Source organism: Halichoerus grypus, chromosome 13 (assembly GCF_964656455.1).
Source record: "Halichoerus grypus chromosome 13, mHalGry1.hap1.1, whole genome shotgun sequence".
In the NCBI taxonomy this organism is placed as follows: domain Eukaryota; kingdom Metazoa; phylum Chordata; class Mammalia; order Carnivora; family Phocidae; genus Halichoerus; species Halichoerus grypus.
In genome coordinates this window covers 48,328,858-48,345,883 of record NC_135724.1, presented here as the reverse complement: position 1 = coordinate 48,345,883, position 17,026 = coordinate 48,328,858, and the positions used below count along the sequence as shown (strand labels likewise).

The 17,026-nt window shown below is 36.7% G+C and overlaps 1 protein-coding gene across 2 annotated transcripts in view; it reads left to right on the top strand.

Annotated features, from left to right (window-relative positions):
* Positions 1 to 17,026, top strand: part of MIB1 (MIB E3 ubiquitin protein ligase 1) — a 138,127-nt gene that overhangs the window by 106,498 nt on the left and 14,603 nt on the right. For both annotated transcript variants that reach the window (XR_013443364.1, XM_036079255.2), the window contains exons 16-20: positions 3,248 to 3,429; positions 5,084 to 5,276; positions 8,693 to 8,771; positions 12,464 to 12,577; positions 13,811 to 13,911. Coding sequence is in view for 1 of the 2 variants with exons in the window: in XM_036079255.2 (XP_035935148.2) it covers positions 3,248 to 3,429; positions 5,084 to 5,276; positions 8,693 to 8,771; positions 12,464 to 12,577; positions 13,811 to 13,911 (669 nt within the window). In the remaining variant the exon portion in view is untranslated. The remainder of the gene's footprint in view (positions 1 to 3,247; positions 3,430 to 5,083; positions 5,277 to 8,692; positions 8,772 to 12,463; positions 12,578 to 13,810; positions 13,912 to 17,026) is intronic.

Here is a 17,026-nt window from a genome sequence, read left to right as displayed (position 1 = left end):
GGAGCAGAGCGAGAGGGAGAAGCAGATTTCCTGCTGAGTAGGGAGCCAAATGTGGGGCTTGATCCCGGGACTCTGGGATCATGACCTGAGCTGAAGGCAGACACTTAACCGACTGAGCCACCCAGGCACCCTAGTGACTACTGATATTGAACATCTTTTCATTTGCTTGTCACTCACATATATTTGATGAAGTGTCTATTCACATTTTTTGTGCATTGTTTTGTTGAGCTGTTTTACTGTTGAGTTTTGAGAGTCTGAATTCAAGTTCTGTATCAGATATGGGATTTACATCTATTTTCTCCCCATCTGTGGCTTGTCTTTTCATTCTTTCAGTAGTGTTTTTGGAAGAGCAGAAGTTTTTAATTTTGATGAAGTCTAATTTATAAATTTTTCTTTCATTGTGCTTTTTGTGTCCTATCTGAAAAATCTTTGCCAAACCCAAGGTCACTAAGGTTTTCTCCTCTTTTGTACTAGAAGTTTATTAAGTTATAGCTGTTACAGTTAGGACTGTGATTCTTTTTTTTTTTTTTTTTTTTTTTGAATTCAAGTTAGTTAACATATAGTGTATTATTAATTTCAGAGTAGAATTTAGTGATTCATCAGTTGCAAATAGCACCCAGTGCTCATTACATCAAGTGCCCTCCTTAATGCCCATCACCCATTTATCCCATCCCTTCACTCCCTTCCCCTCCAGCAACTGTTTGTTCTCTATAGTTTGAGTCTCTTGTAGTTTGTCTCCCTATTTTTAGCCTATTTTTCCTTCCCTGACCTATGTTCATCAGTTTTGTTTCTTAAATTCCATATATGAGTAAAATCATATGGAATTTGTCTTTCTCTGACTTATTTCGCTTAGCATAATACACTGTAGTTCCATCCCAATTGTTGCAAGTGGCAAGGTTTCATTCCTTTTGATGGCTGGGTAATACTCCTTTTGATGGCTGGGTAATATATATATACCGTATCTTCTTTATCCATTTGTCTGTCGATGGACATCTGGGCTCTTTCCATAGCTTGGCTGTTGTGGACACTGATGCTATAAACATTGGGGTGCATGTGCCCCTTTGAATCACCTTTGGATAGATACCTAGTAGTGCACTTGCTGGGTTATAGAGTAGTTCTATTTTTAACTTTTTGAGGAACCTCTAAACTGTCCTTCAGAGTAGCTGCACCAGCTTGCATTCCCACCAACAGTGTAGGAGGGTTCCCCCTTCTCCGCATCCTTGTCAACATGTATTGTTTCCTGAGTTGTTAATTTTAGCCAATCTGACCAGTGTGAGGTGGTATCTCATTGTGGTTTTGATTTGTATTTCTCTGATGATGACTGATACTGAGCATTTTTTCATGTGTCTGCTAGCCATTTGTATGTCTTCTTTGGAGAAATGTCTGTTCATGTCTTCTGCCCATTTCTTGGCTGGATTTTTTGTTTTTTTGGGTGTTGAGTTTGATGAGTTCTTTATAGATTTTAGGTACTACCCCTTTATCTGATATGTTATTTGCAAATATCTTCTCCCATTGCGTGGGTTGCCTTTTAGTATTGTTGACTGTTTCCTTTGCTGTGCAAAAGCTTTTTGTCCTGGTGAAGTCCCAGTAGTTCATTTTTGCCTTTGTTTCCCTTGCCTCTGGAGATGTGTCTAACAAGAAGTTGCCGAGGTCAAAGAGGTTGCTGCCTGTGTTCTCTTCTAGGATTTTGATGGATTTCTGTCTCACATTTAGGTCTTTCATTGTACTATGACTCATTTTGAGTTAATTTTTAAGTATAGTATGAAGTATCAGAGTTCATTGTTTTGCATGTGAATGTTCCAGTTATTCCACCACCATTTGTTGAAAAGACTTTTTCTACTGAATTGTCTGTTGTGCCTTTATCCCAAATCAATTAACCATATATGTGAGTCTTTCTGGATCCTGTATTCTGTTCTGGTGATCTGTGTCTTTAGCTATGTGATGCCAACCCTACTGTCTTGATTACTCTAGCTTTATAATAAACATTCAACTCAGGTAGTAAAAGACTTCCAACTTTTTCCTTCTTTTTCAAAGTTGTTTGACTATTCTAAGTCTTTCACCATTCCATATGAATTTTAGAATCATTTTTAAGTATGTGAAGAGGTTCTGAGACCAAAGTGTTTGAGAATTGCTGCCTTTCCATATGACCATTGGTAAATTCTCTAACTCCTGTGTGCCTCCTTTCTCATTTTATTTTATTTTTTTGAAGATTTATTTATTTGTCAGAGAGAGAAAACAGCAGGCAGAGGGGGAAGCAGGCTCCCCGCTGAGCAGGGAGCCCAATGCGGGGCTCGATCCCAGGACCCCAGGATCATGACCTGAGCCGAAGGCAGACGTTTAACCAACTGAGCCACCCAGGCGTCCCTCCTCATTTTAAAAAGGAAGGGGTGGAATAATTACCTCCATAATGTTGTTGTAAAGATTAAATGAGTTAATTCCTGGAAAGTGCTAAAAATAGTATTTGGTCCATTGTAGGTGCTCTACAGTATTTGATAACATGTTTGAATGAGTAGCTCATATGATATCAGAACCTGATTTATCTCCTTCTCCATTTCTTGGCTCAGTTCCTTGGTGTTGGTTCTTTTCTCTGTTGTCTCTCCTCTTACTGTTTCATGTTGGTTGCCAGCAGTTCCAGAGCTACATTGGTTTGGGGACTACTATTTCCTCCATATGTCAATCATAAGTCCCGTTCTTGAGTTTTATTGGCCGAATTGACCTGATTTGTCATCCCTGAACTAATCACATAGATGAGGTGGATATCTGACTCTCAGCCTTCTTTGGTCCACCTGTAACAGTAGACAGTAGACAGTGGGTCAGTCCTCAAACTACACCTGAGAAAACTGGAGTGAAGGGGGGGAATGGATGTTAGGACTGCAACTCATAAATGCCCACCATGTCTATATAGGCCATAAGTTCTTTCCAGATGTGTATTTTTTTTTTTTTAAAGATTTTATTTATTTATTTGAGAGAGAGAATGAGAGAGCGAGAGAGAGCACATGAGAGGGGGGAGGGTCAGAGGGAGAAGCAGACTCCCTGCTGAGCAGGGAGCCCGATGCGGGACTCGATCCGGAGACTCCAGGATCATGACCTGAGCCGAAGGCAGTCGCTTAACCAACTGAGCCACCCAGGCGCCCCAGATGTGTATTTTTATATAATACACACAGACATGCACACACACACATTTGGTGGTAAGAATTGATAACAGATTCCTAAGGGGAAAATCATGACTCTTTTCATTTGATTTCAGTTAATAATGGGACTTGGTACCCAGGGGGCGGAGAAGAAGAGTGCAGCATCGATTGCCTGTTTTTTGGCTGCCAATGGCGCTGACCTTAGCATTCGAAATAAGAAAGGTCAGTCGCCACTTGATCTCTGTCCTGATCCAAGTCTCTGCAAAGCACTGGCAAAGTGTCATAAGGAAAAAGTCAGGTTTGTATCATTTATTATCATAGAACTTAGTATTCTCTCTCTATATAGAGTACCATGTGGTTTCATAATGGAGGACTTGATTACTTGAAAGTGTTTTTGTCTTTGCTCATCATCTTTGTGCTGACCCTTTTTTCCTTAAAAATTTTCCTGCAGACACTATGTCTCTTATTTCATGTTGTATTCTCTACATTACTGAATATGACGCTTTATGCATAATAAGTGCTAAGAAACTTTTCTAAACCAGTCTGATCTTCCAGTACTCCTACATGTTAGAGAAATTTATCTGTAAGAAAAAGTCTTACTAGTGAAATGGCTGTGATTAATGTTAGATGTATTTAAAATTTTAATAGACCTTTTTAGGAGAGGCAGTTTACATGCTCACCAGTAAGGTGTACCTCACACAGATGCGGTAGTAATTCCAGCACCCTACAGAGTGCCTGACAGGGACTCACTAAGTATCACTGAAGGACTGAAAGAATTTGAAAGAATGAATACATGAAGGAACCAATTCCTGATGGAGTTGTCTCTAAAAATGATTTCATACTTGTCTTCTTTTCTAAAAGTAAAATATATCAGTGATTTTAATTATTATTTATAATGCAACTGATTTTCTTCTTATGAGATATTGTAGACATACAAAGAGGTATATTTCATTACTTTTTTTATCCAGACGGTGCTGTGCAATTATTACTGCCCTTTATATCTGGTTCTTGTCATTGAACATTTCAGTAGTTTTCCCTTGATCTTTGTGTTCTCTTGCCTCTTTTATAATTTAGGTGTAGTGATAAATGACTTTCCTTTGGAATCCATACCTTAGAGCTGTGTTAATGGGGAAATTAATGTAATGAGGTATATACATTTCTTTAAGTGTATCCTTAAGGATAAAATTCTGTTACAAAATGACAGCACGCATCTAAAAGCATAGAAGGCACTATAATTACTGCAGTAATAACTTTTAACACTGGTGTCTAAGATGAAACCGCTTTGTGTGTGCATGCGTGTTCATGAGTTTCTGAAGATTGTGGTAGAAACAGAGTATCCCCTTTCCTATAGCTGTAGTTGGTCATTTTTATGTATTTCTGTGTCTTGTATCTATATATTTATAGATGAGTTCTGTCTTTCCATAGTACAATTTTATGCTCCTTAAGGATACATTGAAAGAAATGTCAAAACAGCAGCTGCAGTGACATATTTTCCACAGTGCCCTGTCAGATGTGGACTCTGGTGATGCTTCATTCTGTCTGTAGTTAGGATAACTAACGTGGGCTCTAGCTAGAATTTTTGTGTTATTCCTCTGCCCTTCTCTGCTGGCTCTGTATAGATGAAACAGAGTCTGAGTGAAACTGTGTTCATGTTAAATTTTTTGTGAGTAGTGTTTTTGATTTCTTTGAAGATTCACCCTTTTCCGTTGGGTGAGCTATTTGTTCAGTTTGAAATTTAAATAGTATTAGAAGTACGTAAAAATGCAGAGATGTATATAAATGGAAAAATATAGCATGTTTCTTATACAGATGTTACAGCTTAATTTTTTTAACATAACTAAAGCTGTTGTTATGTATACTAATGATGCTCTCGATATTTTTAAAAGCATTTTAATTAATGAAGTAATATAAATATTCTGATAGGATTGATTATAAATATTTTCTTTTATTAGTGGTCAAGTAGGTTCTCGAAGTCCTTCTATGATTAATAATGATTCTGAAACCTTAGAAGAGTGCATGGTGTGCTCAGATATGAAGAGAGATACTCTTTTTGGCCCATGTGGACATATTGCTACCTGTTCTTTATGTTCTCCACGAGTCAAGAAATGCCTCATCTGTAAAGAACAAGTTCAGTCCAGGACAAAGGTAATATATTTTTAATACAGTTTTTTATCATTTTAAGAAGTTCTTTCAGACTATAAATAATGATAAGATTATATGATGCGATATGTCTGTTAAATTTCAGTCTAAGTGATTTAAATATAAGAATGTATAATTTATATATTTATCAAGAGAACAATTTTTTGAGTTTCCTTCTTTAAATGTAAACTGTAGAAGTTAAAAATAAAATTGATCTACTATTTTGCTTTCAAAGCCTCTTATAACCTAGAGATGTATTTAATTCCGTTTTTATTGTAGTTACTTATATTTTGCACCTTTCTTGAGTACATGGACCCTCATATTCATCTTTATAATAAAGACCACTTGATTTTTTTTTTTTTTTGATAGAATGTCACACATTCTGGATTTGATTGTTTTATCACGGTATTAATTTGTTTCTTTATCCTCTGTGTTTCCTGTAAACTGGAAGTGAGATCTAACGGCTTGATTAGAGTCAGCTTAAACATTTTTGGCAAGAAATTCTTACAGATGATGTTACTCACTTTGTATTGTGTCCCACCAAGAAGCAAATATAAGTCTGATCATCATCCTGCTGTTAGTGAAGGCCAAATTCTATATCCACTCTGAACTTTTTTATCTTGTCTGACTCTTGGCTTTTTGAGAAGTATTATTCTTTTCTTGGTTTCTGGTTTCATTCTTTTTCTGTGTAACTTAGTGCTTTATCATAACTGTACCGTCTTGCCCATTTTGGTTGTACTGAAATAATTGATTTTCCTTTTTAGTTTTTCCGTGTGTGTGTGTAAAGTGAGATTTAAGTTTCTTACAAATGATTTCTCTTAAGGTGAGTGGCTTAAACCAAGAGATATGTTTGGTTTTCTTTGGTTTCATTTATGGAATTTATACTTTTTTCATTCCCTTCTTTTTATTCTCACTTTCCCCTGATGTTTCTTAAGCTATTCATTTACCTTCATTAATTAGAAAGGAGCTGGCACTAATTCTTATAATAAATTAGCTGGCAGTGACTTAAAAGGTGTTACCTTGCCAGTGCTTTGTACATTTTCATAGGGAACGTTCTAAGACTGGGAGACTGTTCCTTCTAAGCAACAGTTTGGGAACGAATCTGAAAGAATTTAAGCCATTTTCTTATTTTTAGATTGATCTGTGTATTCTGCTGTTGTGCTTGAAACTTTTTGTGTTGGATTAAGCCCTATTTCAACAAATCTTTATTGAGCACTTGTTTTGTAGTGAAGACAGAGGTGTATATGATAATTCCCTACTAAAAAATTGTAACCTGCTGGTAAACTATGACTTAGATTTAAAGCTACTCTGCCATATAGGATGTTGTAGGTGCTTTAAGAGAGATATAAAGTGAGTTCAGAGCCCCAGGTTACCTGCCGGAAGCAGAGTCTCAGATACAGAATAGCCCTTACTGGTCTTCTAGTCCAACTCTAGGATTCACCGTTGAAAAAACTGAAGCCCAGAGGAGTTTACTCAGAGTATCAAACACAGGTCTCTTAATCTTAAGTCCTTATTCTTTCCCCTGTGTGATGATACACAGACACAATTAAAGAAGTGTCTTCAGAGGGAAGATTGATGGAACAGCGAGGTGGAGAGGGAGGAGTATGCCGTCATTTTGTTTTAGACCACTTTTGAATTCTAAGAATTAGTAGACTGTCAGTTTGACTTTCAGATTAAGAAATTTTCAAACCTGTAGAAAAGTACAAAAAGTAACGTACCCACCAAATAAATTTGTCAGGTTAGCTGCAGAGCCTTTGAATATAAAGAAATAGTGACCCCAAGTGGTTAAAGGATAATGAACATCTTCATTGAAGATAAAGCAAATTATAAAACTGTATTTAGAGGAAGGGGGATAAACAAGCTTTGTCTCTTTAGCAGTTAAAGAAATGTAAATTAAAAATTATGAATTACCATTAACCATTCCTATCAAATTAGCATAAATTTTAAAAATTCTAGCCAGGAAAGTGGAAAATGGACACTCTTTTTAAACACTGCTGGAGGTTGAATAAATGGATTCATGTTTTTGAGAGACCATCCTGACAATATTTATGAGCCTTTACGATAAACATGCTCTTATTTAGTAATTCCATTCCTGGGAATATAACCTGGGGAAAAAATCCAAAGGGGAAAAAAGTTAAGACTACAAAGATTTTTTTCACTTATATATTAGGGGATTTGGTAAGTAAATGATTGTTTAATCAATTTGCTAGATTATTTTAAACTCTTTATGAACAATTCAGATGTATAAACAGTTGCAGTGGAAATCTTTTAAAGAAATAGCACATCATTATATAGAGAGGAAAAGAGAATTATCATGCATTGGACACTGACATTATATTAGGCATTGAACTAAACACTCCAGGCATGATATCTGATTTACCCTTTACTACCCTGTGAAGAAAGGTTGTTCTTTATCATTCAGATAAAAAGAGCTGTGGTTCAACAATGTTAGATAATTTGTGATTATCGGAGCTGCAGTTTGAATCCAGGAATATAAAGATCTTGACCCTCCGTGTCTTACTGCTTTCCCCTGTTACTCAACTACAGAAATTCTATGTACATAGCAAGGTATAAGTTGGGAGAGTCCATAGAGAGCATGTGTGCAATATTTGGTTAGTTAGGTGAAGTTATAGGTGACTGGTGGTCATCATTTTTGGACAGTAATATTAAGTGGCACAGATATGGGTAAGTGTGAATGTGTGTCAGAAGAGAGGAGAACAGGTGAAAGATGGATGCAAAGCAAGGGCAGTGGGATGGGTGGGGGTGGACAAGCCAAGAGCCAGGTTAAGAAGTAGCTACGCACTCAAAACTCAGATCAAGTGGAGATGAAGAGGAGGTAAAATTGAGGGAAATTATGAATATGTTCTGGAAGACTTGTGGCTTTAGAGATTAGGGAGAAAGAACAGCCCAAAGCCATGAGCTCCCCACCAGTGTGGGGGAACTGACCAAGTCCTGGAAAAGTTCCTCTGATGTGGATAAACAGAAAAATTCCACTTGGGCTCTAGCAATCTACTAATCTGGCTGGGTTTTTATTAATATTAGAAATCTAGCTTATCTTACATTTATTTTTATACTTCTTTGTTTTTAAATTTTTTCTGTCACAAAGTAGTTTTTGAAAAAAAAGTTAAAGTCTATTTTGGTCTTTCTGACCACAGAGGAAATGGAGTTTTTTTTTTAAATCACTCTTTGGGACAGGTGGGGAGACTAACATGGTAGTAGAACCTGTGAAGGGCCAGGGTATATAAAGGTAAAAAAAATGAGTAACCAAGAGAGTAGAGAACAGAGGAGGAGTGCATATTAAGTTTCCTGTGCTGGGAGTGTTGCCTTATAGAGGAAATACGCTTGGATACAAAAGGAACTGTTAGAGTTAGGAGATTTATCTGTAGATGTTCACACTTGTGCTGTAACCTCTTTTTTTGTAGATTGAAGAATGTGTGGTATGCTCTGACAAGAAAGCAGCTGTTCTTTTTCAGCCTTGCGGACACATGTGTGCTTGTGAGAGTAAGTAGCCTATACAAAACTGACTCAGTGTTTCTATAAAAATAGAAAATAAAACAAATTATAGCTGGAGATTTTTTTTTTGAATAACCCATGAACAAAAACATTGGTGGCCCTCTCTAGTACCTTCCATCTCTTCTGTACTATGCATAATGTCACCTGTGTCCCTCCTTGCTCCTGAGTATTAAAGACAGAATAAGTTATGTTCTACCAACTCACATGTTAATTCATTTGTATCAGCACAAAATGATCTCTTCTCACACACAACAGAAATTTATTTCTAAAAATGACTTTTGAAACATTTAGTCTAGCCCTTTTTACATAATAAAATCCGCACATCTTCATTTGTCTTCACCTTGATGTTGCCTCTCCTGCATACTTTCCCCACTACTGAACCACCCACAGCAACCATTTGGGGCTATAATGTCTGGCCTTCTTAACCTTTCTTAATCTTTATGTCAAAAGAGCTTATAGGACTTTTTGGGAGAATATATTAAAGTTCAAGTGATGTTTTAAAATATCTCTTAAACGTATTCCTTCAAAGACCTTTGCTTTTTATATCTCCCCTTGTTCTTTTCAAATTCATGTACTATTCAACATTCTCCTCTTCCTTTGTTTTCATTTGTCAGTGAAGGATTTTAAGCAAGTTTAACAACTTACACCTTACTTAAATGGGCTCAAGATAAAGCATGGTGTTTCCTATTTTAAATTGTTCAAGGGCACCTGGGTGGCTCAGTTGGTTAAGCGTCTGCCTTTAGCTCAGGTCATGATCTTGGGGTCTTGCTCGGTGGGGAGGCTCCCTGCTCAGTGGGGAGTCTGCTTCTCTCTCACCCTCTGTCCCTCCCCCCAACTCCCCGCTCATGCTCTCTCTCTCAAATAAAATTTTTAAAAAAATAGTTCAGTCAGTAGGTACTGATTTTCAATATAATATCTAATACACAAATTGTATGATAGATTAATCTCACTGGCATAGATTTGCTTTAAGCCTTGGTGGTTTTTTTCATTCTGATAGGCAGCTCATCAACTAAAGAAAGGATCAAGGTTTCCTCCTGTAACATTCTCCTCAAGTAATTGTTTTTGTTTTCCAAAGACTAGTATAGGGGCGCCTGGGTGGCTCAGTTGGTTAGGCGACTGCCTTCGGCTCAGGTCATGATCCTGGAGTCCCAGGATCGAGTCCCACATCGGGCTCCCTGCTCAGCAGGGAGTCTGCTTCTCCCTCTGACCCTCCCCCCTCTCATGTGCTCTCTCTCTCTCTCTCTCTCAAATAAATAAATAAAATCTTTAAAAAAAAAAACAAAAACAAAGACTAGTATAATGGCTATTATCAACTGTAAGAGGGCTTGTGGATTTCTGATTTAAGTAAGAAGAGCTCAGGTTACTTAAGTTTCCATAGTCTAGGGGCTAGCAAACTTTTTCTGTAAAGGGTCAAATAATAAATATTTTTGGCTCTGTGGGCCATGTGGTTTCTGTAGTAACTACTTAAAACTCTTTCCTATTACTCACCTCTGCCATTATAGTGCAAAAACCACCATAGACAGTATGTCTATGAATAGGCAGGACTGCTTTTCATTAACACTTTATTTACAAAAACAGGTACCTGGGGGCGCCTGGGTGGCTCAGTCTGTTAAGCATCTGACTCTTGATCTCAGCTCAGGTCTTGATCTCAGGATTGTGAGATCAAGGACTGCACATTGGGTGTGGAGCCTACGTTTAAAAAATAAAAAAAAAATGTGAGCAAAAACAGGCACCTGGTTGGGTTTGGCCTGGAGGCTGTAGTTTGCTGACCCCTGTCCTGGACCTACAGAGACTTGAAAGCTGGTTATAATGAGTAGTTGATAATACAGATTTTCAAGCCTTACTGCAGTACTTTCTCCAGAGTTTCCCAGAGTTTTTACGTTGTTTTTGCATTCACATGTAACAAGAGTAGCAGCTAACTTTTATTAAGCTCTTACCTCATACCAGACTTTTTTTTAAGAGAGAGAGAGAGAGAGCGTGAACACCAGGGGAGGGATAGAGGGAGACGGAGAATCTTAAGCAGTCTCCACACCTAGCACGGAGCCGGACGTGGGGCTTGATCTCACGACCCTGAGATCATGACCTGAGTCGAAATCAAGATTCGGACCCTTAACCCACTGAGCCACCCAGGTGCCCCAGACATTTTAATCTCTTGTAGAGGCTGCCTCTGGAGAATACACATTCATAGGTCAATAACATTTTAAGAAGGTAGAATTGTGTATTCATAGAACTTGTTTAGTGTTTATTTCAGTGTGCGATGTAAGTTTCCTCATTTATCTTCACAACCCTAAGAAGTAGATTGTTTTCTCCATCGTACAGACACATTGTTAAGCATTTATTTGCTAGGGAAGATGAAATTGAGGTGGAAAATGCCTCTCTTTCAAGGAATGTACAGTGAAGCACTTAGTCCATTACCTACATCCCAGTAATATTAAACAGAGTATTGGAACCTTGAAGAGTATAAAATAGTGCCTTGACAGGCCAGAAGAAGGAGAGATTGTATCTGTTTTGGAGGGAAGGAAGAAAGATTTTATAGAAGCAATGTAACAACCTAACTTAATAATTAAAAGAATTTGAGAAAATTGTGGTTATATATTATACAGTGAGACACTTAAATTAATCCTTTAAATTTAAGAAAAAAATCTGCCCTCAGATTTAAGACAACTCCCAAATGAGATTTCTACTAGCATTTGCTCCAACCTAGTGCATCATGCATAAGCCAGCATCAGGCCCATCTCTGTTTAGGCCTTGACATGAGGTCGGCCTTGATAACCCTTCTCTGTCCACTGACATAAGCACCATTAGGAGTATGTGCCTCATCTTGTCCATGTCAGTGGTTTTGTGCTTTGTTAAAGTTTAGTGCCTGATCATAAATTATCCCTGGATACCTGTCACAATTGTCATTTATTTTCCATGTTTTTGAAATGATAAAGACACTTGGTACATAGACTAAGATATGGAGTATACTTTCATAGTAAATGCTAATGGGAAAGGATATATTGAAGAGCTGCATGTTATTTTGTAATTAATTAACAACTTTAGATGTAGAATTAACAATCCACAACCTGTAATTGTGCCTAGGCATTTCTTCTTTGGGATGGGAGAGCATTCATCTGATATATAAATATTAGAAAGTCCATTATGACACCTATCTGATGTTTTCTTGAGTGCTGTATTAAAAAAGTAGTTACTAAACAGTGTCCTTATTATATTACATCAGTTTGCTAGAAAGAGAAGGAAGAGAATTCTTCAGCATATTTTAGGAATTTTAAGGATAAGCTATTTACAACAGAAAGTACATTTAGAAAATTATGTGAGCAACCTTTTAATTCTATATTAGTTGAAACTTACGAAAAGTATATTTCTCCTTTATTCTCAAGCCTTAAGATCTTGAAATATTTTTAATTAAAAAAAACACAGAAAAATCCTTCTCACAATTTATTCTACTGTATTAGAAAACGTCATTATTTTCATAACAATGGGCTCTCTCTTGTAGAGGCTGCCTCTGGAGAATACACATTCATAGGTCAATAACATTTTAAGAAGGTAGAATCGTGTATTCATAGAACTTGTTTAGTGTTTATTTCAGTGTGCGATGTAAGTTATAAAAATGAGCAGAGAAGGGCAATCCTCTTGTTTGTGTTGTCTCTTGTGAGAAGTATCCGATTACTGTTTTGCAGACTGCGCTAGTCTGATGAAGAAGTGTGTGCAGTGTCGGGCAGTAGTTGAACGAAGAGTGCCTTTCATTATGTGTTGTGGAGGGAAGAGTTCCGAAGATGCCACTGATGACAGCTGTGAGTGTATTTTTTTGAGTTTTTCTGACTTTGTTTTCTTGTTGGGACTTTAAAGTGCTGAAGATCTTGTCTCATGTGTAGTAAAGCATAGGGTATGTGACCCGAATCTACAGAGGAACAGGTGGGGTTTGCTCTTGTTACAGGAAACTTGAAATTGTATTTTTCTAGCTTGCACTAGGATTATAGAACTTGAAGCATTTGTCTTTTAAGAAACCTCCATGTATGACATAAAGAAGATTGTTGTACTCTTGCTTAAAGAAACAGCATATTACAAATTATTTTTTCAGTTACACAAGTATTAACGCCTCATTCCTTTGTGTAGCAGGTTTTACCTAATGCATGTCAGTATTTTATAGAATAGTGTTTATTTAGGACAGAGTAACTGTAGATAATACTGAAGTATAACTCAGTGACGAAGTGGAAAGATGAAAAGTAAATGATTTACTTTCAACCTTTTTAATCCTATAGCTGTATAAAATATTTTTCATCTTTGCACTAGATATAAGCTTGGATGGTATCTTTGATTTCTTTGCTCTGTGTACACATGAGGAAGAACGTCAGTGTAACCATTTTTGCCCAGGGCTTTTTGTCTTTATCACCAATAGAATAGAATAAAAATCCCAGGGACAAATAAACTAGAGTTAAAAGAGTAAAAATCTAGAGAGTAGTAAAAGTTGACATAAAAAATTTCCCTCCGTTTAGCAGACCCAGTGATCACAGCTTTTCATTCATGGTGTTCCTCATCTCGGAACAGTAACAAGGAGGGTTGGGCAGAGAGGAAGGAGCCTAGGTTTTTGTGTATTCTCATAAACATCATCTAAGAGACTTTATAATTATTGCTGCCAAAACTGGCTAAAAAGTGCTGTGCTGCCTACATTCTTGGGTTCGTACAATGCGGGAGCAGAGAAAACAAGCATAAAATGTATTTGTGAGCTTGCCAAAGGAAGCAAGTAGTACCTCGGAAGACCCAAAAGTCTGTGTGTAGATTGTTGTCTAGCTGAGTTAAATATAATTAGAAAATAATGTGCAAACCTATTTCTTTCTGAAGATTATAAATGAAGGAGTATAATATGAATGTCACTGCTATGTCTGTTGGCCATGAATGAGAAAAATTTTTAAACAGGATTCTAGTAGTAGTCTTGTGTTTTTAATAAAGCCGTAGTAATTTTAGAAATAAAAATCATTATTATGTCAAAACAATCATAACATTAAAATATTTTATTTACATTATAGCAAGTGGAAATATTCCAGTGTTACAAAAGGACAAGGATAATACCAATGTCAATGCAGATGTGCAAAAGTTGCAGCAGCAGTTACAGGACATTAAAGAGCAGGTAATAATGATTTCTTCTTGGTAAATGATGATTCTAAGAATGGCATTTAATATTTTTCTATAAGACTACTAGTGTTTTATGTAGTAATCGTGGTTCATATTAGGGTATCAATTGTAGTATTTGAATATTTGCAAAAGGTAATACGATTCAAAGATCTAATCAGGCACTTTCCAAAATAAACACACGGATGACCAATAAACATGAAAAATGCTCAACCAGATTAGTAATCAAGAAATGAAAATTAGGGTGCCTGGCTGGCTCAGTCAGTAGAACATGTGACTCTTGATCTTGGGGTTGTGAGTTTGGGCCTCGCTTTGGGCATAGCACTTAGTTAAAAGAAGAAATGAAAATTAAAACTACAGTTTGGTGCCTTTTCCCACCTACCTGACTGCATGGAAAACTCAGTGTTAGAATATGTAGCAGCCGTAACTCACATACTACTGATGGGAATATAAATTAGTAAAAATACTTTGGAAAAGTTTGTCGTCATAATCATATAACTAAACAGGATATTGTTTGGTGATGCAAACTAGGAAAAAATTGTACAGATGTTGTTTAAAACCGGGGGTAGTGGTTTTCTTGGCTGGGATGACCGGAAGGGAGCACAAGGGACGTTTCTTTATGGGGAAATATATAAAGTGCCGATTACATACATCTGATCAGTTTGTGAACTTTTATCAAACTGTACATTTATGATTTGTACACATTTCTGTATAGATGTGATATTTAGGTAGAAAGTAGAATATATATTCTCTCTCACTCCCTCATACACACACACCATAAAGAAAAGCAAAAGAAAGAAAAATGCAATATTTAGAATAGTAGGTATCAGTGAGGGGTAGATGGAAAGGATTTGGGAGGATGTATGGAGCGGCTTCAAAAGAAAGGATAGCATTCCATCCTTTAAACTTGTTCTTCATATCTTATACATGCCAACAGAAGTACTCTTTTATCTACTCAATATTTAATAGCAGCAACAGTAAAATAAAGAAGTTAGTTAAAACTTGTTACATATATGGTAAGTAAGAAAGTCTGTCCGCCACCCCCCCCCCTTATCATTTGACCCAGCAGTTAAATCGGATCCAAAGGATTGAGAAGCAGAGGGTGTTATTTCTTTAGTTTGGGTATCACATCAGTGTTGCCATGCAGTTGTTAATCATCACTCTTGTCTTTTCTGTTGATTTTATAAGAAAGTAACATAGTCGATAAATAATGAGTCAGGGTAACTGATGACCTTTGTGATATAGTAATATGGTAGCTACAGTAATTTAGAATTAAACATATATATTTACTAGGAATTTAAACACCCATCTGAAAAGATGAAAACTCTATGACTAAGCTAGTTTTTCTTTTGAAATCTTGCACCTAGTAACACTTACTGTATAGTGAATAGGTAAAGATAAACATGGATTTGCCAGTTCTTATGTAGGAACATAAAAATAGGAACATATTTAGCTCATTCTAATATAAAATAGAACACTTCAAAAATCTTGAAGCTCCGTAGAATCTCATTTCCCTTCCTATAAGACACTTCTAGAAAGGTAAACTGATTTTTGAATACATCTTCTCTGAAAAGCATTTCATCTCCTAATGGTGAATTAAAATTGTTCTTAAAATGAATAATGGCACTTTTTGAGCCCTATTATGTATCCTTAAAAATTCAGCTTTACCTTTATCCAAGTTTAGCACTCCAAAGAAGTTTCTTCTCCCTTAAATAATCTTCATGACCATATTGCATCACTAAAATATTTAAACAGTTACAGGAAAATTCATTTTCTGAGGATTGATGGATGGGATTTCTTACAGGGACCCCTTCAAGGTTACCAAGACAAAGTAGCTGAATAACCCTTTTAAAATTTTATTTTATTTTTTTAAGGATTTTATTTATTTATTTGTCAGAGAGAGAGAGCACAAGCAGGGGAAGCCGCAGGCAGAGCGAGAAACAGGCTCCCCAGTGAGCAGGGAGCCCGATGTGGGGCTCGATCCCAGGACCCTGGGATCATAACCCGTGCCGAAGGCAGACACTTAACCAACTGAGCCACCCAGGCGCCCCTCCTTTTTAAATTTTAAATCTCCGGTCTTTCTATTACCCCAGTGTAATTTCATGTGGTATTAAGATATATTAATCTCAAAGTAATTTAACCTAGGCTGTGCAGATGTGTTTACTTTTGGAAATAAGAGTTATTAATTGACTGCATATAACTCTTGAAAATTTAAGGGAAAAGAAACTATTTTTTTTTTTTTTTTTTTTAATGCATCTCTTTTTTTTTTTTTTTTAAGATTTTATTTATTTTTTTTTGACAGAGACACAGAGAGAGAGGGAACACAAGCAGGGGGAGTGGGAGAGGGAGAAGCAGGCTCTCCGCTGAGCAGGGAGCCCGATGCGGGGCTCGATCCCAGGACCCTGGGATCATGACCTGAGCCGAAGGCAGACACTTAACGACTGAGCCACCCAGGCGCCCCGGGAAAAGAAACTATTTTAATGGCACTAAAAGGCTGGTTTGGCTTTTTAAAATAAAAAAAGTATAATTTTCTACAACTGTGTTTCTCAAACTTTAAGATAGATAAATGTGAAAATTTTCTTCAGGAGGCTGTGGTTAACAATTTAGATTACAATTCCTTCCCCCTCCCTACCACAATGATCTCTGGTATTGTCGAAGTTGGTAACTACATTTTCATATAGGCCTTAGGCCTAGTTTATTAATCTAGACATTCTTTTTTAGTTATTTCATTTCTGTGTAATTTGGGAAAAGATATAATTCAGAATGAAGCATTGTGATATATTAAGGTAAAATATATTTTTATAAATATAAAGTGTAAAATGTGTTTTTGTGAATGAATGAATATCTGCTTTCCTAGAGTGTTTTCACAAAAGTACACCTAACATACTTCTAAATTTTTGAGTTCATGAAGTTACATTTATTAATATGTAACTAAGGCTAATTGTTTTTAACCTAAGGGGTTCTACATTGATAGTAATCCAGTGAAGCATGTTTCAGAGCAAGAGCTCTGGGCCACAGAACCCCAGTTCACATTGTGGCCTGCTGTGGGGAAGTGTTTAGCGCCATGAAGCCTCAGTTTCCTCGTTTTTAAAGTGGGAGTAATAATAGGGCTG